General features: G+C 44.0%; 1 protein-coding gene across 2 annotated transcripts in view; it reads right to left on the reverse strand.

Moving 5' to 3' along the window:
* Nucleotides 1-27,507, reverse strand: part of DLG2 (discs large MAGUK scaffold protein 2) — an 860,202-nt gene that overhangs the window by 830,610 nt on the left and 2,085 nt on the right. For both annotated transcript variants that reach the window (XM_072134001.1, XM_072134002.1), the window contains exon 2: nucleotides 16,787-16,918. In XM_072134001.1, coding sequence (XP_071990102.1) covers nucleotides 16,787-16,918 — 132 coding nt within the window. The remainder of the gene's footprint in view (nucleotides 1-16,786; nucleotides 16,919-27,507) is intronic.

Genomic DNA, 27,507 nt, shown 5'->3' on the forward strand with positions numbered 1-27,507 from the left:
GCTGGATCGCGAATGGACCGGGTAAGTAAATCTGCCCCAATGGGACACATTTGCTAAGCACAGTGCAGTGTGTATTAGGTGCAGTTACCTGTGTAGTGTGCAGGGGGCGCCAGATTCAGGATTTCTGGTGCACTTTTTTCATGAATCGGTGGCCCCCTGCACTGCTCCGACAAGGTGCACCTTTAACATTGGGCGTGCAACACAATTCTGACATGATAAATCTGCATGATAAATCTGGCGCACGGTCCGACTGACCACCGAAACGCCCCCTGGATGGCATGGAGCCTAGTGCAGCCGTGCCACAAAAGGGTCGCGTACAACACACACGTGTCTCAGACACTTCTTAAATACCTGTGCAAAACTTACAAAGTCCGACAGAAAACTGGCACAAGCACCTTAGTAAATGCGCCCCGATGTATCATAGTTAGAGGGTCTGTTGAAGATTTTGCTTTGGGGCTAAGAAGTTTCAAGGTACTCCTCAGCTTTGAGGCTTCAGCAACAAGACATGAATAGATTTAGACCCCAGGCCAGACCTTAAAATGAATAAATGAATGCAGACCACATCACCCGAAACTCATCAGACCCCTGAAGGATAGTAAATTTACAGTCCTTAGGGTTGGATCTGCTACAGCTGTCATATCAATCTGGCCCTGATATAGTGTGTGCAGACCCCAGCCAATAGATAACATTGCCATACAGCGCTCAGGTATTCCTGTCACAACCGCCGTGCCCAACGAGCCACTGTAAACTACCTTGCAATGGGAGGTAAGTGCACCCCTTTAATTTGTATGAGATTTACTGTACTTACTTTAGCTTTCAATGGAGTGTAAGCAATTTGTAGAAGAAGGGCTAAATAACAGAGGAATGGACCTTTATTAACTGCATTGTGAAGTCATGGGTCCTCCATCACACATCACGGATACTAGAATCTATATCATTGTATACTATAAAGGCTGCCCTGTAATAATATATATATACACTCACCGGCCACTTTATTAGGTACACCTGTCCAACTGCTCGTTAACACTTAATTTCTAATCAGCCAATCACATGGCGGCAACTCAGTGCATTTAGGCTTGTAGACATGGTCAAGACAATCTCCTGCAGTTCAAACCGAGCATCAGTATGGGGAAGAAAGGTGATTTGATGCCTTTGAACGTGGCATGGTTGTTGGTGCCAGAAGGGCTGGTCTGAGTATTTCAGAAACTGCTGATCTACTGGGATTTTCACGCACAACCATCTCTAGGGTTTACAGAGAATGGTCCGAAAAAGAAAAAACATCCAGTGAGCGGCAGTTCTGTGGGCGGAAATGCCTTGTTGATGCCAGAGGTCAGAGGAGAATGGGCAGATTGGTTCGAGCTGATAGAAAGGCAACAGTGACTCAAATCGCCACCCGTTACAACCAAGGTAGGCAGAAGAGCATCTCTGAACGCACAGTACGTCCAACTTTGAGGCAGATGGGCTACAGCAGCAGAAGACCACAGCGGGTGCCACTCCTTTCAGCTAAGAACAGGAAACTGAGGCTACAATTTGCACAAGCTCATCGAAATTGGACAGTAGAAGATTGGAAAAACGTTGCCTGGTCTGATGAGTCTCGATTTCTGCTGCGACATTCGGATGGTAGGGTCAGAATTTGGCGTCAACAACATGAAAGCATGGATCCATCCTGCCTTGTATCAGCGGGTCAGGCTGGTGGTGTCATGGTGTGGGGAATATTTTCTTGGCACTCTTTGGGCCCCTTGGTACAACGCCACAGCCTACCTGAGTATTGTTGCTGACCATGTCCATCCCTTTATGAGCACAATGTACCCTGTAACATCTGATGGCTACTTTCAGCAGGATAATGCGCCATGTCATAAAGCTGGAATCATCTCAGACTGGTTTCTTGAACATGACAATGAGGTCACTGGACTCAAATGGCCTCCACAGTCACCAGATCTCAATCCAATAGAGCATCTTTGGGATGTGGTGGAATGGGAGATTCGCATCATGGATGTGCAGCCGACAAATCTGCGGCAACTGTGTGATGCCATCATGTCAATATGGACCAAAATCTCTGAGGAGCTTCCAGCACCTTGTTGTATCTATGCCACAAAGAATTGAGGCAGTTCTGAAGGCAAAAGGGGGTCCAACCCGTTACTAGCATGGTGTACCTAATAAAGTGGCCGGTGAGTGTATATATATACATGACATGTTGCACCTTTAAGGAATTGATCATATTTAAAGCGATACTCTGAAGGTTTTACGAACAATACCGTACTATGAGGAATATTAGTCACAGAGCGCCACCTAGTGGTTGTGAAATCTATAACACTCGAAATGCTGCAAAATTAAGAAAAATCTGAGATGTAATATGTGAAGCTATAGAGCAGCCGTAAAGTGGGGACTAATGAATCAAGCACTCGACTAAATTATTTCAGCCCAAAAGCATAGAGACAGCAATTAAAGGAGTTTTCTAGTGTTAAGATATTAGTAGCCAATCAAAGATGACCATAATTGACTCAGAAATCGATTGCCACAATCAGATCTGCAATATCTCTAGTGGTTCTAAAGTTATCAACACAGAAATTCTCTATAGATTCTCCTGCAGGTTCATAAGGATTGGATCCAGCTGCTACAGCTCTGTGTTCAGCCCATGGATAACACGTCACATAGCTGCGCATCACAGGGGACGTTCCTAGTTGTTGTTACAAATTGTGTTGAACCACAAGAGATCAGAGGGCATAACTACAGGGGTAACAGTCTTATGCAGCTGCTATGGGGCCCATAGTGTCAGGGGGCCTCGACAGCTGATCTGACACACTAAAGAATGGAGGATCTGTACCATTATATACATGATTTGTATTCCCTATTCAGAAGTCTGCTATGGGGCCCTCTCTCTCCTAATTACACCCCTGTAAGAGATATTGCTGATCTGATTGTGGCGTTCAATTTCCATTGAAAAAACTTGCCCTTGTCCAATATGGCGGCTTTGAACATAGCTATAGCCAATATGATAAGCCAGCTCACCCTTTACTAGGTGGAGTATAAGAGATGTCATTTCTCCTTTGTTTCTACATTAATGGGGGGTCCTGGAGCTTTTGACTCCCCAAGTAGATGATTATTATAGTTGGGGGTTTGGAAATGACTTTGCATCGGGTCTGGTGATCAGCACCAGCACAGATGTTGCAGGAGGATTTTTGTGAATTTATAGTATTTTAAGCTGTTTGCAAGAATATTTATGTGGTTCTGAACATAAAATAATTGATACTGACGACCAATCCATAGGACAGGTCATCAAAATCAGTATCTGAAGACAGTAATACCTCAGTTGTCCTGCAGGGGTTCTGCAGGGAAATTAAACTCTGCTAAACACCTATGTCAGGATCAGTGGATCCTCTGGACCACCACGGGAGATGTAACTAGCCAACACCCGGGACCGGAGCCCAGCGGCACCTGGTTTTCACCAGAGCCCGTCGCAAAGCGGGTTGGACTTGCTGCGGCAGGATACCACTAGGTCGTTCCCAGGTGTGACTAGCCCGCGGTGGCAGCCGAGGTCGAGGTACCTTAGCGGATGACAATCTCGTAGTCAGGTCCAGGTACAGGGTCAGGGCGGGCGGCAGAGATGCAGTGTCAGGTCCAAGTCTGGGGTCAGCAACAGGAGGTCCAGGCAGGTGGGAGCGGGAACACAGGCACACGGAACACAGCAACACGGAGGAACTCAGGTAACACGGCAACACAGGACTCAGGAGCGGGAACACACAGGAATACACAGGAACGCAGGAATACAGGAATACGCAGGAATACAGGAATACACAGGAACGCAGGAATACAGGAATACACAGGAACGCAGGAATACTCGCTTGGAAGCGTTCTCTAAGGCTATGAGGCACAAAGATCCGGCAGGGGACACAGGAAGAGGCAGGATTCTTAACCCCTTCCCGCCGCGGCCCTTTTTCGATTTTGCGTTTTCATTTTTCACTCCCCACATTCAAAAATCTGTAACTTTTTTATTTTTCCATGTACAGAGCCGTGTGATGGCTTATTTTCTGCGTAACAAATTACACTTCAAAATGGTGGTATTTAATATTCCATGCCGTGTACCGGGAAGCGGGAAAAAAATTCCAAATGCAGTGAAATTGGTAAAAAAACGCATTTGTGCCGTATTCTTGTGGGCTTGGATTTTACGGATTTCACTGTGCGCCCCAAATGACATGTCTACTTTATTCTTTGGGTCGGTACAATTACGGGGATAACAAATTTGTATAGGTTTTATAATGTTTTCATACATTTAAAAAAATTAAAACCTCCTGTACAATATTTTTTGGGGGGATTTTGCCATCTTCTGGTGCTAATAACTTTTTTATACTTTGGTGTACGGAGCTTTGGGTGGTGTCGTGTTTTGCGGATTTTGATGACGTTTACAATGTTATCATTTGTAGGACTGTACGACCTTTTGATCACTTTTTATAGAATTTGTAATTTTTTTTTAAATGGCAAAAAAGTGCCATTTTCGACTTTGGGCGCGATTTTCCGTTACGGGGTTAAACGCAGTGAAAAACCGTTATCATATTTTGATAGATCGGGCATTTTCGGACGCGGCAATACCTAATGTGTTTATGATTTTTACTTTTTATTTATATTTATATCAATTCTAGGGAAAGGGGGTGATTTGAATTTTTAGGTTTTTTTATTATAATTTTTTTATTTTAACTTTATTTTTATTTTTACTATTTTTCAGACTCCCTAGGGCAGTGATGGCTAACCTATGGCACTGCTGCCAGAGGTGGCACTCAGAGCCCTTTCTGTGGGCACTCAGGCCATCACCAGAGATGACTCCAGGTATCTTCCTGCAGTCCCAGACAGCCCAGGACTTGCTGTGCACAGAGCTATATTAAAGTGACAGTCCTACCTGGGACTATTTTCTGCTTTATTGGTGTCCTCAGGTGCTGGTATCAATGAAAACTGTGACATAGAAGGGAGTATAAATCACAAATTAAATTTCTGTGTCGGCACTTTGCGATAAATAAGCGGGTCTTGGTTGTAGTTTGGGCACTCGGTCTCTAAAAGGTTTGCCATCACTGCCCTAGGGTACTTTAACCCTAGGGCAGTGATGGCGAACCTTTTTGAGCCTCAGTGCCCAAACTTCAACCAAAAGCCACTTATTTATTGCAAAGTGCCATCACAGCAATTTCAGCAATAATTTATTTCTCCTTGTTCATTGACAACTTTCAATCCTTCAGTCTCCCAATGACACCAACACAGTTAAAAGGAGGAGGGCAAATCCATCTATCATTGTAGTAAGATTCTGCAGAGTTCTGTCTGGTGAACTTTATCCTGGGGTGATGTCCTGGGTGCCCACAGAGAGGGCTCTGAGTGCCGCCTCTGGCACCAGTGCCATAGGTTCGCCACCACTGCCCTAGGGTGTCTGCACGATCCTATCATATACTACCATACTACAGTATGGCAGTATATGTTTATTTTACTACTCATTCATTACAATGTGCTGACAGCACATTGTAATGAATGGGTTAACCCGAAGTAGCTTCGGGTCTTCGTGAGACCCGAAGCTACCATGGCGACGGATCGCCACTCCCCGATGACGTCACGGGGAGCGACGATCCACGGAAAGATGGCGGCGCCCGCACGCCGCCGTCTTTTTGAAGCCGCCGGCACCTTTGCCGGCGGCGATCAGCGGTAGAACACCCGCGATCGGTGCCGGCACCGATCGTGGGTGTTACCGGTAAGCCTTTGCTGCAATATGCAGCAAAGACTTACCGGCTATGGAGAGGGCTCGGCCCGTGAGCCCTCTCCATGTACCGGGACCTGACATGTGACGTACTATTACGTCACATGTCGGTAAGGGGTTAAAGGTGAGGTGTTCAGCCAGTGCACCAATTAGGGGTGCGCTGGCCCTTTAAATTTTCGGCAGGAGCTGCGCACGCGCCCCAGGAGGCGGGGACGCGCGCGCACGTCAGTCCGGGGAAGAGCAGGAGCCGGGAGAGGTGAGTGAGGAGACCGGGCTGCAGCAGGGGCACACAGGGGAGCATGGATGCGCCCGCGATCCGAGACAGGGATCGCGGGAGCACCCGTGACAACCTACAATACAATACAATAAAGCTATATTGATCCCTTAGGAATCAATCCTTAGGATACCTAAGGATTACACCTACAGATTACAGCTGATCACAGTGTCCCTGCAGATGTAAACTCTTTGAAAAGTTCACTGTCAAAGGGATTATACACAGCTGACATTCCCTTTAAAGAAAATCTGTAATTTAATAATCGCTTCCAAAGGTCTAAAAAAAAATAGTTTCCCCTTTTTTATTTGAAGGGATACTTTGCTCTGGAATTAGGGTTCCCTGATCACTGCATAATCCTCTACTAGGACCAATGAGAGAAGTTGATAACAAGTGTTAAATTTTCCTACAGTGCCCCCAATGGAAAAATGAGGCATTACACAGTGTTTACTGAAAGCAGTAGGAAGCCTATTTAAGTTAAAGGAAATCTACCATTTGTTCTCATACATTATGAACCAAACATACCTTGAGAATGCTGTAGCTACACTGATGTAGAAACATATCTTGTTTAATCCCTGAGCTGAGTGGTTTTGCTGAAAAAACAAAATGATGATAATGAGGTTGTCACTCCTATGGCTGCTCCAGTGCTTCTCCTCTAACCCTAATTATGCACTGCTCCAGAGAATGATGTAATCACTGAGTTGTGCATGACAGGCAGAAGTAATCAATTGCTGCACCATCCCCCAGCTGCTGTGTATGAGTGATCCATCTCAGGTTGATTAGTCCTGTCTGGGTATCATAGTATCATAGTATATAAGGCTGGAAGGAGACGCAAGTCCATCAAGTCCAACCTTCAAGAATTAAATAAATGTTTTATCCCCATAACCCGTGATATTTTTTCTCTCCAGAAAGGCATCCAGGCCTCTCTTGAACATGTACATAGAGTCCGCCATAACAACCTCCTGCGGCAGAGAGTTCCATAGTCTCACTGCTCTTACAGTAAAGAACCTTTGTCTATGGTGATGGTAAAATCGCCTCTCCTCTAGGCGTAGAGGATGCCCCCTTGTCCTGGTCACAGGCCGAGGTATAAAAAGATCTTTGGAGAGATCCTTGTACTGTCCGTTCAGGTATTTGTACATTGTAATGAGGTCTCCCCTCAGTCGTCTTTTTTCTAAACTGAATAATCCCAAATTTTCTAATCTGTCATTGTATTCTAGTCCCCCCATTCCCCTAATAATCCTGGTTGCTCTCCTCTGCACCCGTTCCAGCTCTACTATATCCTTTTTATATACTGGTGCCCAAAACTGTCCACAATATTCCATGTGTGGTCTGACCAGGGATTTGTATAAGGGCAGAACTATGTCTTTATCATGAGAATCTATTCCTCTCTTGATACATCCCATTATTTTATTTGCTTTAGCAGCAGCCGCCTGGCTCTGGTCACTAAAATTAAGTTTACCATCCACCAATACCCCCAAGTCCTTTTCAGCCTCAGTTTTACTAAGTAATTGACCGTTTAGAACATAATTATACTTTTTGTTTCCATGGCCCAAGTGCATAACTTTACATTTATCTACATTAAACCTCATCAACCATTTCTCTGCCCATCCCTCAAGCTTCCACAAATCCCTCTGTAATGCTAAACTATCGACCTCAGTATTTATTACTTTACACAGCTTAGTATCATCTGCAAATATTGAAACTTGACTGTGTAAACCCACTACAAGGTCATTAATAAAAATATTAAAAAGAAGTGGCCCCAATACTGACCCCTGTGGCACTCCACTGGTAACATCAACCCAATCTGAGAATGTGCCATTAATGACCACCCTCTGTTTTCTATCACTAAGCCAATTACTTACCCAGATACACAGATTTTCTCCTATTCCCAGCAGTCTCATTTTATATACCAACCTTTTATGTGGCACGGTGTCAAATGCCTTTGAAAAGTCCAGATATACAACATCCACAGCGTCCCCCAGATCCAGTCTTGAACTTACCTCCTCGTAGAAACCAATCAGATTAGTCTGACAGGAGCGATCTCTCATAAACCCATGCTGACGCTGGGTTATAAGGTTGTGCACAGTGAGATACTCCAGGATAGCATCTCTAATAAACCCCTCAAATATTTTCCCCACCACAGCAGTTAGACTTACGGGTCTGTAGTTTCCAGGATCGCTATTTGATCCTTTTTTGTATATTGGTACCACATTTGCTATGCGCCATTCCTGTGGAACATAACCAGTCCTCAGTGAATCTTCAAATATTAAAAATAACGGTCTGTCTATCACCGTACATAATTCATGCAGAACCCGGGGGTGTATGCCATCTGGCCCAGGTGATTTATCTATCTTAGTGGTTGCGAGGCGGCGCCGTACCTCTTCCTGGGTTAAACTGTTGACTTTATAAAAAGAATTTACATTATTCCTCATTGTGTCTTCCACCAGGGGATTTTCCTGGGTAAAGACAGTTGAGAAGGCGACATTCAGTAGATTGGCCCTTTCCTCATCTCCTTCCACCATGACCCCCATGTTATTTCTAAGGGGACCCACACTCTCTGTTTTTAGTTTCTTATCATTTATATACTTGAAAAATAATTTGGGATTATTTTTGCTCTCCCTGGCAATATTTCTTTCAGTCTCTATTTTTGCGGCCTTTATCTGCTTTTTACAGGATTTATTTTTCTCTCTATAATCCTGTAATGCCTCATCGCTACCTTCACGTTTTAGCACCTTAAACGCTTTATCTTTCTCGCTTATTGCTTTCCTTACAAGACTAGTTAGCCACATAGGCTTTTTCTTGTTCCTTTTATGCTTTTTCCCATAAGGTATGTGTTTCTCACAGGACTTTTTCAGAATATATGAGAAAAAGTCCCATTTTTTGGGGGGGCTTTTGTCTTTGAGGGCATTATCCCAGTCTATGCCTTTAAGGTCTTCCCTTAGTTGATGAAAATTTGCCCTCCTGAAGTTTAGAGTGTTGGTTGCCCCTTCACTAACATGCTTAGTAAAGCGTAATACAAAATCAATGATATTATGATCACTATTCCCCAGGTTCCCCCCAACCTGTAGTTTTGATACCCTATCAGGTCTGTTGGTAAGGATAAGGTCCAGCAGTGCCCCCCCTCTTGTTGGCTCCAGGACTAGTTGCGACAGGTAATTGTCTTTTGTTGTTGACAAGAACCTGCTACCTTTGAAGGACCTGCAGGTTTCTGCCCCCCAGTCAATATCTGGGTAATTGAAGTCCCCCATGATAAGTACTTCACCATGCTTTGAAGCCGCATCCATTTCACTTATCAGCATTTCCTCTGCTGCCTCCACTATATTTGGAGCCTTATAACAAACCCCTAGTAATATTTTATTATTCTTTTTCCCTCCCCTTATCTCCACCCATAGGGACTCCACATTTGCGTTACTGATGTCATCTCGCAAGACGGGCTTGAGGCAAGAATTCACATATAAACAAACCCCTCCCCCTTTTTTATTTATACGATCCTTTCTAAAAAGACTATAACCATCTATAGTAACAGCCCAGTCATAGCTACTGTCCAGCCATGTCTCGCTGATACCCACTATATCATATTTCCGTTTCAACATCAAGAGTTCCAGTTCCTCCATTTTGTTTGTGAGGCTTCTGGCATTTGTGTACATACACTTTATATGGTTTTCCCTGTCCATATTCCTTTTGTCCTTATTTCCCAATCTCATTCCAGCCCCCCTTCCTCCCCCATGGACTATGGCTCTTCCCAGCTCTCTATGTACACCGTCTAGTTGCCCTGCACAAGTGTAGTTGCCCTCCCCCCAGGTCTCTAGTTTAAACACTCCTCCAACCTTCTAGCCATTTTTTCCCCTAAAACAGCAGCCCCCTCCCCATTGAGGTGCAGCCCATCCCTACTGTAGAGCCTGTAGCCCACAGAAAAGTCAGCCCAGTTCTCCATGAACCCAAACCCCTCCTTCCTACACCAACTTTTGAGCCACTTATTTACCTCCTTGATCTCCCGCTGCCTTTCTGGTGTGGCACGTGGTACAGGCAGTATTTCGGAGAAAATTACCTTTGAGGTCCTTGCCCTGAGCTTATGGCCTAAATCTCTGAAATCATTTTTAAGGACCTTCCACCTTCCTGTTACTTTGTCATTAGTGCCAATGTGGACCATGACCGCTGGTTCCTCACCAGCCCCTCCCAGTAATCCATCAACCCGATCCGCAACATGCCGAACCCGAGCACCCGGCAAACAACACACTGTTCGGTATGCACGGTCTTTGTGACAGATTGCCCTGTGTGTTCCCCTAATAATGGAATCTCCCACTACCAGCACCTGTCTGACCTTGCCTGGTAGTTCAGAAAGCTCCTTGCAGACAGTATGCAACCTAGCTTTCCCAAGGTCCTGAATTTTATAATTGTTTTTTGAGCAAAACCACTCAGATCAGGGATTAAACAAGATATGTTTCTGCATCAGTGTCGCTCAAGGTATGTTTGGTTCACAATGCATGAAAACAAGTGGTAGATTTCCTTTAATAGAAGCTGCAGTAACATGGTCTGGCCACTCCATAAAGAATGGAGCTGTTCATCTAGCTTTATTTTCTGGTTTTATTCTGTTATCTAACCAGACAGCTGATTCCGTGGAGTGCTGGAGCCCCATTGATTTGATATTGATGATCCATCCTTAAGCTAATTACAGAGAGCGAGATGGTGAGGGATGGAGTCAGCTTTGGATTTGGTGCACCCTAAGGTACTACATGTAAATGGATGAATCAATTCTGAGGTCCATTTAGTATTGGAAACCGGTGGGGGCTCAATCAGAAAGCAATGTATACCCTACATACATTCCATTCCATTACGTATAGTGGAGCCCCTTTACATGGATGACTAAACAGAGGTTTCGTACAGACAATCATGAGATGCATTTCTATCATTTCTTCTACGGGGGGAGCTGCCAGCAATGTCATTATCCACAGCCCAGACCCAACATCCCCCCCCCCCCCCCCCCCCACACACACACACATAGGAGGCAGAGCAGCCCGGGGGGATTAATCTCTACCTAATGCTATATAAGGGGATTAGCGCTATTTGGGGCACATTAATTCCAAGTAAAACATATAATATTTTACAGAGATGAATCCAAACATAAACTCACCCCCCCCCCACCCCATATAAACCTCTCTACTTTATTTCCAGCCCCCAAAGCTGATTAACCAGTTATAGACGCCCTGCACTTTATCTAATAGAATCACAAATCATTTCTCTGCCCATAATATGTTTCCAAACGGAATTTTCTGGCAGATCCTTTTATAAACATTCCTGGGGGAGGGGGGGAGATTGTTTTAAATATTTTTTTTATTCTTTATTTAGCGATTTTGAAAAAGATTTTATGTCTGTACATACATTTTATGAAAACTTCCCCATCAACCACTCCCCAATGAAAAAAAAAAAATGTAAATAAAAAAACACTCAATATCCATTCATTCTTTTATGTTCACAATTCTCTTTAAAACACATAGAGGGTCATTTACTAAGGGCCCGATTCGCGTTTTCCCGACGTGTTACCCAAATATTTCCGATTTGCTCTGATTTCTCCTGAATTGCCCCGGGATTTTGGAGCACGCGGTCGGATTGTGGCGCATCGGCGCCGGCATGCACGTGATGGAAATCGGGGGCGTGGCCGAACGAAAACCCGACGGATTCGGAAAAAACGCCGCATTTTAAAAAAAAATGTGTCGCAGAGCTTGCACATACCTTCACTCGGCCCGGCTCGGTGTATTCCAGTGCGTTCCGGGGAACTTCAGCGCAGCACCTGGTGGACGTCGGAGGAACTGCCTTGATGAATCCCGGCCGGACCCGAATCCAGCGCAGAGAGCGCGCCGCTGGATCGCGAACGGACCGGGTAAGTAAATCTGCCCCATAATCTGAAACAGAACATATGAAAAAGTGTACTGTCTTTCCGCGTGGCATCTCCAACATTCCGCGGACACCTCACGGAATAGCTTATGAAGCCCTACTGGTACCCCATACCATAAGGTCTTATATCCAGTTTTCTGGGTTCTATTTGATTTTGAAGAACTATGAATCTTGTGGAAGATCTTAACACATTGCTCTACTTTAAGCGATATCTGTAAGGTATCATTCACCCGTGCCGTGACCTGGCCACACAATTTGAGACCACGTCATGGCTCCCATTTGGCACCCGATCGCGGTGCATGGAGCACACAGTAGGGAACATTTACTAACCTGTCCAACGAAGTTCCCCGAAAGGGCATTGTCCGACAATAATGCATTGTGCCGCGATTCACTAAGATCGTGTGCCCGATATCCTGCATGGCACAATTTGAAAGTTAATTCCCACGCTCAGTCCGAACCGCTGAGATCGTCGGACGGCACACTCCCCAACCCCAACCCCCATTTCTTATGCATGAAAGTTGTGCATGAAAATCCGATCGCATGCTACACAATCCCAGCGCAGACACCTGTTTAATACCTGTCAAAGCCATGCAAATCCCAAAAACGGTGGAAAGTCCGACGAAAGTGCGATCTGTGACCCTTAGTAAAGAAGCCGCAGTGTCTCACTGTGACCAAACGTGGCTTCTCCTCTTCTCCTCCCTTCTCCTCCTGGTCCTGTGCTCGCCCGGGATCCGGTCTGGCGGTCACACAACCATGTGAATGTAGCAAAAATCTGATTCCCACTTAGTAATACATCAAGGTTTTCTCCAAAAAGTAGGCAACATGATCATATTTAGCAGAAATAAGGTGTCAGCAGTGAGGAGAAGGGGGCATTTTTTGAATAAGAAGTGCGACTATGTAAATGCTAGTCATGAGTCATACAAAAATTAAAGTAAAAAATGAGGGGACCTTTCATAAAAGACTAATTTAGAGAGTGGCTTTAAAGAGAGCATCTGTCTCTGGAGGACCCAATTTATCCACCTGTTACTGTGCACTGACAAGTTAGATGAGAAAAGTGTAAAACTTAATTTGTCCTGCGGGGGTGCTGCAGGGAAATGTAACCCTGCTTCAGTCACCTTCAGATTACAGTTGATCACTGGAGGCCTCTAGTGCTACTCTATGTTAAGGAGTGGATGCAATTACCGGTACACCAAGTCTAGACAATGTTTGGTGCAAAAAAAAACTTCACTGCTGTTTTGCTACAGTTTATCAGTCTGCAGACCAAACTATTTAGCTTACATAGAATATCCTAGAGTGGATACTTTTATATCAACTTCTCAGCTGAGATCTGGAGCCGCATACATCTCTTTAATAGTTAGCTAAAATGGGGCACATTTACTAAGGGTCCGTCGGACGCATTTCCGTCGGGTTTCCCGAATATTTTGCCCTGAATTGCCCCAGATTTTGGCGCATCGGCAACGGCTTTTATGTGACACAAATCGGGGGGTGTGACTGTCGGACAACCCGACTGATTCGGACAAACCACAGAATTTGAAATTCAAATTGTGTCGCAAGATCAGCACTCACATGCACCGGAAAGAAGATGTTGAACTCGGGCGGGCCTGAGCGAGGAAGCGACAAGAAATCGGGCGCACGCGGCAGCTCCGGATCCTCTTCGGACATTATGGATGGCGGACGCAATGAGACGGGTAGGTAAATGTGCCCCAATACGTTAGTCTGAAATCAATTTTTATTACCTGTACAGTCTGCTTTAGACACAACAGTATCCAGTTTTGTGCAGAGAGATGGAAGTTTACACCCAGTCTTGCAGATTTGTGTCTTTTATGTGCCAAACCATTTTCTTTTTGCCCTTCCCTGAGCTCTGTTTGGCGCCCCTAGCAAATTTTATTAATGGCGCAAATTTTTGTGCCTTTCATACAATTATCTTTCCTACACCTGGAGGGAACCTTAGCATTTTTGCACATTTTTTTGCACCTTTTAAGCTGCAAAACAATGTTAAATCTTGCAAGAAATGCAAAGACAAATTAGGGACAAACCAGGATTACTGCTACACGGCAAACTGTGACGTACTTCTTGAAAAAGTTGTAAAAGATTGCATTAATGACCCAATGGTTTTCTCCAACATTCCAAAACATACAGGTAGGTTGATTAGATTGTGAGCCCCATTGGGGACAGGGACTGATTTGGCAAACTCTGTGCAGTGCTGTGTAATCTGTGTGCACTATATACGGTAAAAAAAGGAATTATTATTATTCAAAACGACTGCCAATGAATGCCAAACCACGCACACTCAGCACCGCTACATCTAGCAAACTCGGCTCTTTAAAATATTTGCTGATTCATTTCTCCTCTTTAGCCATGTGCAGTTTCTAAAACCACTACATTACAGAGAAAGGCAATGGAAAGCCTCCCTGATAATGGGTTAAAACCTTTTCAGCATCTAATATCATCATCTGACTCCTGAGGTGTTTGTGGATCACAAGGTGTAGGCGCCAGCACAAGACCGAGGTGGGACCGCACAAATCCGAAATGTGCCTGCAGGTGCACATGGATATTTTGGGCTCCTATCTGGAACATTCCATTTTTATTCTAAAAATATTTGAACACAAAAGCTAAAATAAATGGGACATGGCATAGAATACACATTTAAAGGGGTTGTCCAGAATACAAAAAACATGGCAGCTTCTATAAAGTGGTCTTGTTAACCTGTACTGTCTGCAATTAAGGAACTAGCAACATGAAAGAAGGTGCCTCTTATAGTGTATCTATGTAACTGTAACATTAAGCCTGTCTCTGTGTGTAACAACTGCAAGGACACTGGGGGTCATTTACTAAGGGCCCGATTCGCGTTTTCCCGACGTGTTACCCGAATATTTCCGATTTGCGCCGATTTCCCCTGTATTGCCCCGGGATTTTGGTGCACGCGATCGGATTGTGGCGCATCGGCGCCGGCATGCGTGTGACGGAAATCGGGGGGCGTGGCCGAACGAAAACCCGACGTATTCGGAAAAACCGGCGCATTTAAAAACCGAAAATGTGTCGCTTGGGACGCGCTTACCTTCACTTGGTCCAGCTCGGTGTATTGAAGTGCGTTCAGATACTTTTCAGCGCAGCAGCGCCACCTGGTGGACGGCGGAGGAACTACCATCATAAATCCCGGCCGGACCTGAATCCAGCGCAGAGAACGCGCCGCTGGATCGCGAATGGGCCGGGTAAGTAAATCTGCCCCACTATGTACAAAATAATCCCCCCGCCCGCCCCCAGGGGATTAATAAAGTACTATTGTATCGTAAAGGTAACTGTTTACATGATAAATGTGTTATATACTGTAGCAGCTGAGGCCCATTCACTTCAGGGAGCAGATATTCAATGCAAAACATAGAAGCCATAGATTGTATCAGTGAACATGCTACCTTGGGAATACCACCTACCCCTAACTTGTTAATTGAATTCACAGAAAACACTGCTTCCTAATAACAAGAAGCCATCATAATCCTGAATTTAGCTAACATAACGTTTCAACAAATAAAATTAATAACAAACTTTGCATAAATCAGCAATAAAAGTGAACATACAAACATTGTAATATATTGTTTCAGAGGAAAGTTCCTCCTTTCTTCACTTACTTGGCTCCTCTCATAATCCCTAAATTCCTAATAAAATTACTTTTACTTTAAAACTTCTCCTGAATTGCATCATGTGTAGCAAGAGATCACATTACATAGTAGTCTATGGGGAAGGGAGGGAGAGGAGTGAGCAGGAGGTGAGTCACTGCAGCTAGGTCTCCAGGGAGGACTGCAAATCATACATGGAGTCTGGCGAGATCAAAACCAAACCAGTGTACACACACTGGACTACTGATTGGTGCAAAGTTTCTTGAAAGGGTAGGTGCCCCTTAAAATGATCAGTAACTTTTCAACAAACTTTACCTAAATCAATACTACAAGAAGCTGTGTAACATATCTTATCAGAGGAAGGGGCTGCCGTCTAACATGGTCTCTTATCATCCTCCTTCTTCTCTCCTAATCTGCTTCTCAATTTTGCTGAATTGCATCTTGCTAGCAAGAAACTGACAGATATATCACATTACATAGTAGTCTATGGGAAAGTGAAGGGGAGGAATGAGCAGGAGGTGAATCACAGCAGCTAGGTCTCTACCCACTAGCTCAAGGAGGACTGGTTTGAGGAAAACAAACCAGTGTCACTTATCCTGTACACACACTGGACTTCTGATTGATACAAAGAGCCATTAAAGGTTAGGTACACTTAAAGGTGCTGTCCACTTTTAGCAAATAATTTATATTGTTAGGGTAAGGGAAAGTTATCAAATCTTCCAATATACTTTCTGTATCAATTCCTCACCATTTTCCAGATCTCCGCTTGCTGTCCTGCTTTAAAAAGCTTCTATAAATACTTCCAGTGGATAGGAATCTGCCCATGGTCATGTGACGTCACACAGGTGCATGGCTCGTTAGTATAACATGGCTCCGATTACTCTGCACCTGCACGTCCATCATATGACCAAGAACAGGTTTCTATGAACTGGAAGAAAACATAGACGTTTTCTGTAGAAAAACAGCAAGCAGAGATCTTGAAAATGGAATTGATACAGAAAGTATATTGGAAAATTGTCTAACTTTCCATTACACTAACCAAATCAATTATTTACTGAAAGTGGACAATCCCTTTAAATTATCGGTAAATTTTCAACAAATTTTGCCTAAATTGATAGATCAAGAACCCGCATCATATCATTCTCCCTCCTTCTTCCTAATCTGCTTTTCATTCTGAAATTCTGCTGAATTCCATCTTGCTAGCAACAAGTAGGCAACAAGCTTACTGAGGTCTTACATTACAAGTCTATGGAGAGTCACAGCAGCTAGAGCTTCACTCACCTATCAAAGCCTGGAAGAGGTTACTTCTGAACATACAGATGACCTTCTCAATGGCCTTTCTGAGTGGCCTCTCGTCCGGTTTTCGCAACTTTCTGCAGTAATTCTCCAGAAGTGAGAGCGCTCGCTGAGTATCTGGAAGGAAGGGGAAAGAAAATTCAATGACGAAGGCTTTAAACTGCTCCCATATCAAATTTAAAGGGATATTCTGACTAAACTGTGTTATGCCTTGTGCAGGGCCATAGAAGGCACAGAATGTAAAGAGGAGTCTGTATTTGGTGTTCTTTAAATCCTTCTTAAAGCTTCTTAGGACCTGCAATATATATACTAATTACGCCTTAAAGGGGTGGTTCAGGATTTTAAATTTGAGGGCACCTCCTGTGGAAACTTACCTCTGTCCTGCCCCAGTGTTCTGATTACCCCGGCTTCTGCTTAAAAAGCAGTGATTAATTTCCATTGGACTTTTTAGAGCTCATTCCCATTGACATACTGTACTGCAATACCAAGTACAGCCCACATCCTATAAAGGGATTTAAAGGGGATGTACCAGGGGAAGCACGGTGGCTCAGTGGGTAGCATTACAGTCTTGCAGCGCTGGGGTCCTGGTTTCAAGTCCCAGGGTCAACATCTGCAAAAACTTTGTATGTTCTCTCTGTGTTTGCGTGGGTTTCCGGTTTCCTCCCACACTCCAAACCATACTGGTAGGTTGATTAGATTGTGTGCCCTGTTGGGGACAGGGACTGTTTTGGATAGCTCTTGTGCAGCGCTGCGTAATCTGTGTGCGCTATATAAATAAAGGAATTATTATTATTAAGTACAAGCTTGGGGATGACAAGCTGATTGTTGAGCGATCATGAGGACAGGACCCCAGCTATCAGGAGAATGGCCTCCTGTTTTCACTAATGGAGCATCAGGATGAACATGATCATTCCCTTTCTATATGAGTACTGGGGATACCCACATGCTGTGCTCAGCAATTTCTGAAACTCCTATAGTATTGATTGGAGTGACCGGAAGCACGCTTAACCTCCTTAAACTCGCAATTCTTTGGATTGCTGAAGGTTCCATTCTCGTGATCATTGGGGGTTCCATCAGTCAGATCCGATTGTTATCCATCATTTTGTGGCTGGGAATAGAATAGTTGGTACAAACCCTTTAAGTCCTGTTCGGATCCAGAATGGACGACCAATTTTAGGTGGAGACTGGAATGGATCCACAGAGGCTCCGGCACATCGGTAGGACAATACCAAATTTGATTCAATCCCATGGATTGCCTGGAAGTTCATGAATGATAAATCATATACAAGTACATGATTTGTCATTCAAGAACTCCAAGGCAATTTATGGGATTGAATGATATTTGGTCTGTACTTTACAACAAGCCAAACAAAAGAAGATCACACAACGCGTTTCGCAACCTGCAAGGGATGCTTCATTCGCCAGTGAGCCCTTTTCAAAATCCTAAAAATCAAGGCCCGAACGTCAAACCCTCAAGTCCGGATTAGGGGACCTGAACACTGCAGTTTGGGTCTACTCATCACTATTCATCAGGTCTGCGAAACGCGTGGACAATACATTCTGAGGATCCAACACACTCTGAATTGTATCTATGTGGCTGTGGTCATATCCTAACATATGCACAGAGTTTTGTCTGGCTGCACAACTTTACAGGGTGAGCGGTATGTCAAACCTTCTGCACTAGTGAGTGTGCGGTACCCCTCATTTTTGATGCAAACAAGAGGGTAAAGCTTCCGGCACTGGCTCAAGCACTGAGATCCATAATAAAATTCAAATCCTTTATTAAATCAAGTTTAAAAAAGTTTCCATCATGATGGAAGCGCGTTTCAAGTCGTATTAACGGCACTTAATCATACCACATCCTTTTTATCTTACTCCAGTGCATTTTGGGTGGAGTTTCAGGGTTTTCCATAATTGTCCTCATGATATGATAGGCAGATGATGGATGGTTTAATAGATAGATGTAGATAATTTGATTGATAGATAATGAGATAGAAAAAAAAGCAAATCCCTCTTCCCTTCGATGCTCTGAAGGGAGTAGTCAGATGCAATAGTCACATCTCGGGCCCCCCTAATCCTCCACTGTCCTTTTCATCGCTGTCTTTTTCTCCTCCACTGATATCATTTTAGATTCATGTCCCAGATGACGGGTTATGTAACGAACAAGGAGATTACTGACCAAACACAGCGCACAGATTTACATCCTAATATGCATTCCATTAGCCAGATTATCTACCACGATGGAAAGAAAGTCTTCTCCCATCAGTGCAACGATAACCAGGGATGGTGAGGACTGGAGGATAAAGGAAGATGTGATATGTACAGATAGGAGAGAAGATAAAGCCAGGAGATCAAAGGAAGATACATAAATAATATGATAGAGAGCGAGATAAAGATAGATAGATAGATAGATAGATAGATAGATAGATAGATAGATAGATACCACCTGTACCACCCACTCATCCTCATAGACTGTAAGCTCTTGTGTCACCTCCTCATCCTCATAGACTGTAAGCTCTTGTGTCTCCCCCTCATCCTCATAGACTGTAAGCTCTTGTGTCACCTCCTCATCCTCATAGACTGTAAGCTCTTGTGTCACCCCCTCATCCTCATAGACTGTAAGCTCTTGTGTCACCCCTCATCCTCATAGACTGTAAGCTCTTGTGTCACCCTCTCATCCTTATAGACTGTAAGCTCTTGTGTCACCCCCTCATCCTCATAGACTGTAAGCTCTTGTGTCACCCCTCATCCTCATAGACTGTAAGCTCTTGTGTCACCCCCTTATCCTCATAGACTGTAAGCTCTTGTGTCACTCCCTCATCCTCATAGACTGTAAGCTCTTGTGTCACCCACTCATCCTCATAGACTGTAAGCTCTTGTGTCACCCCCTCCTCCTCATAGACTGTAAGCTCTTGTGTCAACCCCTCATCCTCATAGACTGTAAGCTCTTGTGTCACCCCTCATCCTCATAGACTGTAAGCTCTTGTGTCACCTCCTCATCCTCATAGACTGTAAGCTCTTGTGTCATCCCCTCATCCTCATAGACTGTAAGCTCTAGTGTCACCCCCTCATCCTCATAGACTGTAAGCTCTTGTGTCAACCCCTCATCCTCATAGACTGTAAGCTCTTGTGTCACCCCCTCATCCTCATAGACTGTAAGCTCTTGTGTCACCCCCTCATTCTCATAGACTGTAAGCTCTTGTGTCACCCCCTCATCCTCATAGACTGTAAGCTCTTGTGTCACCCCTCATCCTCATAGACTGTAAGCTCTTGTGTCACCCTCTCATCCTTATAGACTGTAAGCTCTTGTGTCACCCCCTCATCCTCATAGACTGTAAGCTCTTGTGTCTACCCCTCATCCTCATAGACTGTAAGCTCTTCTGTCACCCCTCATCCTCATAGACTGTAAGCTCTTGTGTCATCCCCTCATCCTCATAGACTGTAAGCTCTTGTGTCACCCCTCATCCTCATAGACTGTAAGCTCGTATCACCCCCTCATCCTCATAGACTGTAAGCTCTTGTGTCACCCCCTCATCCTCATAGACTGTAAGCTCTTGTGTCACCCCTCATCCTCATAGACTGTAAGCTCTTGTGTCACCCCCTCATCCTCCTAGACTGTAAGCTCTTGTGTCACCCCCTCATCCTCATAGACTGTAAGCTCTTGTGTCACCCCCTCATTCTCATAGACTGTAAGCTCTTGTGTCATGCCCTCATAGACTGTAAGCTCTTGTGTCACCTCCTCATCCTCATAGACTGTAAGCTCTTGTGTCACCCTCTCATCCTTATAGACTGTAAGCTCTTGTGTCACCCCTCATCCTCATAGACTGTAAGCTCTTGTGTCATCCCCTCATCCTCATAGACTGTAAGCTCTAGTGTCACCCCTTCATCCTCATAGACTGTAAGCTCTTGTGTCACCCCATCATCCTCATAGACTGTAAGCTCTTGTGTCATCCCCTCATCCTCATAGACTGTAAGCTCTTGTGTCACCCTCTCATCCTTATAGACTGTAAGCTCTTGTGTCACCCCCTCATCCTCATAGACTGTAAGCTCTTGTGTCTACCCCTCATCCTCATAGACTGTAAGCTCTTCTGTCACCCCTCATCCTCATAGACTGTAAGCTCTTGTGTCATCCCCTCATCCTCATAGACTGTAAGCTCTTGTGTCACCCCTCATCCTCATAGACTGTAAGCTCTTCTGTCACCCCTCATCCTCATAGACTGTAAGCTCTTGTGTCACCCCCTCATCCTCATAGACTGTAAGCTCTTGTTTCACCCCATCATCCTCATAGACTGTAAGCTCTTGTGTCACCCCCTCATCCTCATAGACTGTAAGCTCTTGTGTCACCCCCTCATCCTCATAGACTGTAAGCTCTTGTGTCACCCCCTCATCCTCATAGACTGTAAGCTCTTGTGTCACCCCTCATCCTCATAGACTGTAAGCTCTTGTGTCACCCTCTCATCCTTATAGACTGTAAGCTCTTGTGTCACCCCTCATCCTCATAGACTGTAAGCTCTTGTGTCACGCCCTCATAGACTGTAAGCTCTTGTGTCACCCCCTCATCCTCATAGACTGTAAGCTCTTGTGTCATCCCCTCATCCTCATAGACTGTAAGCTCTAGTGTCACCTCCTCATCCTCATAGACTGTAAGCTCTTGTGTCACCCCCTCATCCTCATACACTGTAAGCTCTTGTGTCATCCCCTCATCCTCATAGATTGTAAGCTCTTGTGTCACCCCCTCATCCTCATAGACTGTAAGCTCTTGTGTCATCCCCTCATCCTCATAGATTGTAAGCTCTTGTGTCACCCCCTCATCCTCATAGATTGTAAGCTCTTGTGTCACCCCCTCATCCTCATAGACTGTAAGCTCTTGTGTCACCCCCTCATATTACAAGACATATTACAAATTTGTAAATATATTGCGAATTATAAGAGTCTACAAGGAAAATAATTCTATTTATATACATGGCAGACCAACAACTGAAATCCATCATGATAAACCAGGGACACTTACTCATAGACCCAGGCACCGTGACTGTGGTAATCTTCTTATATTTGTTATCAATGGCCTCCTTCCTTCTAAAATCTACTTTTGAAATTATGCTAATGAACCAGAAGGGCTCTGCGGTGTTACCAGAGCCCCTCCGTATTCCAAATTCACAGGTTGTTACACTGTGTAGGCACACTTGCACTGTGTTAGATTACATCAGGCTGAGAGGGGGGAGTGTGAGACAGTATAACAGCCTGTGAAGCTACATCACAGAGGGGCTCTGTTAACATCCCTAGAGCCCTTCTGGCCCATTAGACGCCTATAAGTTGATTTTATAAGGAAGGAGACCATGGATAACAAATATAAAAAGATTACCACAGTCACGGTGCACAAAGTAAGTGTCCCTGGTTTATCGTGCTTGATATTGATGGTAAATATCTACCACCAGAAGGATTGTAAACGCAGCACACTGCCATACTGGTGTGTGCCCCCTCTGGCAGTATCTGCTCATTTTTTAGCTTCTTATGCTCTTGTTTTTACACACAAAACAAAAAATTATGTAAATGAGCCCAAGCGGCTCCAGGCTTCCATTAGCACCTATGGAGTGCAGAGCCCCTGAGGCTCATTTGCATAATTGTTACATCCTCTTTTTGTAAAAACCAGGGCATAAGAAGCTAAAAGATGAGTGGTTCCTGCCAGAGGGGGCCACACACCTGTATGTCAGTGTGCTGGGTTTACAACCCATCATCCTGGTGGTAGATTTTCTTTAAGATGAAACTGGCTGCACTTCATAATAGAAGCTACAAAAGTAAAAAAAAAAAAAAAAATCCTAAAAGAACTGACTCAGATTACAGGAGAACGATGGATGAGAGATGTTGGGTGCGTTATGTCCTAAGCTCGGTTCCAAAAGGGAAAAATTGTACTAAGAAAATATGTGGAAACGACCTATTTCCATCACCTTGTTGAAAAAAAACAAGCACCCCCAGTCCTGAGCCTAATCAATCCCAGCCAGTTACTGTCATCTCCTTCCTTTCCAGATCCTGGGGTAGGAGGATCCAGGAACTTTTCTTCATGGTATCACACCTCTTACCAGTCACTACTAGATACTGTCATATTCTTTCTTTAAAGCCACCAATGACCCTACTAGGGAGATCCAGGAACTTTTCTCCATGATATCATCCATGTTATCAAACAGAGACTATTACGATACCATAGTACTTTACTGATCCCATGGGGGGAAATTCTGTCATCTTTTCCCTCCGCATCCTCCTGTAAACTCTAATGGGGAAGGACGATAGAGAAACTTTTTTTTATACAGACGGCCCACTACTTAAGAACACCTGACTTACAGACGACCCCTAGTAAAAGACGGACCCCTCTGCCCCCTGTGACCTCTGGTGAAGTCTCCTGATGTTACTTAAGTCCCAGACTGCAATGATCAGCTGTAATGTGTCTGTAATGAGAACAATGAGCAAGAAAAACATGTGTCAAGTAGCTATGAAAATATGAAAATAATAGATACTTTATTAGAATACAAAACAGGAAACTCAAATGGACAGACAATATAAAACCAATTAAAACACGAAAAAGCAGGTCAACTGCTTTCGTGACAAAACGTAGCAGGTGATGTCATGCAATAGTGACTAACTACCTGCAACAGGACCCCCCAGGACACAAAAGTTGTATTCATAAATCACAATGCCAGGGCTCCCTCCGGACCTCCACTACACTCTGGTAATATTTGGTTTCCAGTCTCGTATGCAGCAGTGTGGATCACATGTTCCATCTGGATCCTCAGTGGGACATCCATTATTTTTGCCACTTGTTGGCTTTGTGGGGACTGCTTCACATACTACTTGCCCTAGGTGGCAATTTGTTGTTATTTTGGTTACACCTGGTCCTCGTGTATTATATCCCTGCATTGTATAGTTCATCTCTGCTGCTACTGGAGTACACTTGTGATTTATGAATACAACTTTTGTGGTGTGTCCTGGGGGGTCCTGTTGCAGGTAGTTAGTCACTATTGCATGACATCACCTTCTACGTTTTGTCACGAAAGCAGTTGACCTGCTTTTTCGTGTTTTAATTGGTCTTATATTGTCTGTCCATTTGGGTTTCCTGTTTTGTATTCTAATAAAGTATCTATTATTTTCATAGAAAAAAGAAAAGATTCTCAGCGGCACTGCTTAACAAATCCTGGTGGGTGCACGCTCAAACGGGCAGGCTAGGCCCCACAGTCAATAAAAATAGAAAAATAGGCGGCACTCCAAAACACAACATTGGAGTGCCGCCTATTTTTCTATTTTTATTATTTTCATAGCTACTTGACACATGTACTTTTTACATGTGTGTAGCACCATTAGATTTGGCTCTCTAACAGGGATTTGATTCAGTTCTGGATTATTAGGTGTCTGTAATGAAGCTTTATTGATAATTCTTGGTCCAATTACAGCAAAAAATGTTGAAACTCCAATTGTCACTGGGGCAAAAAAAAAAATTTTGGTCTGGAACTACAATTATAAAATATACAGTTTAGACTTACATACAAATTCAACTTAAGAACAAACCTCCGGACCCTATCTTGTACGTAACCCGGGGATTGCCTGTAATATCATCCATTTTATCAAACACAGACTATAACAGAGACCTGTAACCTCTAATACAGGAACTTTTCTTCATGTTATCGCTCCTCTTACCTATCACTGCCAGTTATCATCTTCTTCCTTCACAACCTCTAATGGACCCTGGAGGAAGATCCAGGAACTTTTCTTCATGATATCATCCATTTTATCAATCATAATCTGTCACTGTCCAGTACAGTGTCCTCTAGTGGAGTGGAGGATACAGAAACTTCATATCTTTATCCATTTTATCAATCATATCCTATCACAGTGACCTGTAACCTCTAATACAGGAACTTTTCCGCATGTTATCACTCTTCTTACTCACAACTGCTAGTTATTGTTGTCTTCTTCCTTTACAGTCACTAATAAACCATAAGATAAGATCCAGGAACTTTTCTTCATGATATCACCCTTCTTGGCTCCCCTACACTTTTCCAATATGAATTTATATTCTCACATATAAGGGTATAGGGCAGTGATGGCGAACCTATGGCACGGGTGCCAGAGGTGGCACTCAGAGCCCTTTCTGTGGGCACTCAGGCCATTGACCCCAAGACAGAGCTCACCAAACAGGACCAAATCAACCGGATCTTCCTGCAGACCCGAGCAATTTAAGAGATGCTGCAATCAGCGCTATTTTAAAGCGACACTTGATTGGCTGTTTGGAACTGCGTGAAAAGTGAGAAAGTGTTGATAGAACTGCATTATCTTTGGAGGTCATCCTACTGGACCCTTCATTCTTACTGTACAGAGACACCCTGGTGAGAAGCTACAATGATAGTCTGAATGTGCCCTCTCTCTTTCAACTGTATTAGTGGCCTCAAGGGGCCGATACAATTGATACAATTGACAATGTTGGTGAGCAGGTAGCAATAGGTTTCTGCTTAAAATGCAATGTTGGCACTTTGCGGTAAATAAGTGGATTTTGGTTACAGTTTGGGCACTCGGTCTCTAAAAGGTTCGCCGTCACTGGTATAGGGGGTAGTATATACCAATAAATGCGCATACAATAGTATTTTACTGATCCCGTGGGGGTGAATTCTGTCATCTCTTTCCTCTTTTACAGCCTCCTGTAATCTCTAATGGGGGGAAACTTTCATTCGATCATAGACTATCACAGTGACCTGTAACCTCGAATACAGGAACTTTTCTTCATGTTACCTTTCCTTCATGTTGCCACTAATGGACCCTGGAAGGAGATCCAGAAACTTTTCTTCATGATATCATCCATTTTATCAATCATAATCTATCATTGTCCAGTACAGTGTCCTCTAGTGGAGTGGAGGATACAGAAACTTCATATCTTTATCCATTTTATCAATCATAGCCTATCACAGTGACCTGTAACCTCTAATACAGGAACTTTTCTTCATGTCACCTTTCCTTCATGTTGCCACTAATGGACCCTGGAAGGAGATCCAGGAACTTTTCTTCATGATATCATCCATTTTATCAATCATAATCTATCATTGTCCAGTACAGTGTCCTCTAGTGGAGTGGAGGATACAGAAACTTCATATCTTTATCCATTTTATCAATCATAGCCTATCACAGTGACCTGTAACCTCTAATACAGGAACTTTTCCGCATGTTATCATGTCTCTTGCCCCCCCTGTGCTATAAGGCAAGAAACATGGGCAGTGAAATGGGCAAATTTCTCTAGTCCCTGATGCATTTAGAAGACTGAGGGACAGATTTACTTACCCGGTCCATTTGCGATCCAGCGGCGCGTTCTCTGAACAGGATTCGGGTCCGGACGGGATTTATGAAGGTAGTTCCTCCGCCGTCCACCAGGTGGCGCTGCTGCACTGAAAATCAACTGAACGCACCGGAATACACCGAGCTGGACCAGGTGAAGGTAAGCACGTCCCAAGCGACACAATTTCGGTTTTTAAATGCGGTGGTTTTTCCGAATACGTCGGGTTTTCGTTCGGCCATGCCCCCCGATTTCCGTTGCGTGCATGCCAGCGCCGATGCGCCACAATCCGATCGCGTGCGCCAAAATCCCGGGGCAATTCAGGTACAATCGGCGCAAATCGGAAATATCCGAGTAACACGTCGGGAAAACGCGAATCGGGCCCTTAGTAAATGACCCCCTGAGAGTCTCATCTTTAGAACTAGAACCTGGGTCTATGGAACCGAAGATAACGAATGTTAAAGCGACACTCCCCATTCAGTTGGGTTCATCTCAATAATGAGGTTAGTAGATAAATGTTATTGTATGATTTTTTTTTTTTACCAAAAAAGAGTGAATGCTAAAATACATCTTCACCCGCCTGAGCGAGCTAAAAGTTTACTGTTAAAAATAATCACCATTATTTGACTGTCACAAATGGTATAAAAAAATGTTGGGTTGATGCACTGGGCGGTGGTATCATCTGAATAACCAATACCTAGGGGCAGATTTATCAGGGCTTGTTTTTGGCCCTGAAATAATCTCAATTCCTGCCACAAGGAATTGTGACTATTTTCCCTGTGGCCGTTTCTGGGCGTTCCTGTATACTACCTATAGCCTGTGCCACGAAATGTGGCACCATATGATAAATATGTTATAGAGCAAGAGAAGCTGCACAAATTGTATATAGTGTCCTATCTGCAGGCAGCATGTTATAGAGCAGGAGGAGCTGAACAGATTATATATAGTGTCCTATCTGCAGGCAGCATGTTATAGAGCAGGAGGAGCTGAACAGATTATATATAGTGTCCTATCTGCAGGCAGCATGTTATAGAGCAGGAGGAGCTGAACAGATTATATATAGTGTCCTATCTGCAGGCAGCATGTTATAGAGCAGGAGGAGCTGAACAGATTATATATAGTGTCCTATCTGCAGGCAGCATGTTATAGAGCAGGAGGAGCTGAACAGATTATATATAGTGTCCTATCTGCAGGCAGCATGTTATAGAGCAGGAGGAGCTGAACAGATTATATATAGTGTCCTATCTGCAGGCAGCATGTTAAAGAGCAGGAGGAGCTGAACAGATTATATATAGTGTCCTATCTGCAGGCAGCATGTTAAAGAGCAGGAGGAGCTGAACAGATTATACTGTATATAGTGTCCTATCTGCAGGCAGCATGTTATAGAGCAGGAGGAGCT

The sequence above is a fragment of the Engystomops pustulosus genome, chromosome 2, assembly GCF_040894005.1.
Source record: "Engystomops pustulosus chromosome 2, aEngPut4.maternal, whole genome shotgun sequence".
NCBI lineage: Eukaryota > Metazoa > Chordata > Amphibia > Anura > Leptodactylidae > Engystomops > Engystomops pustulosus.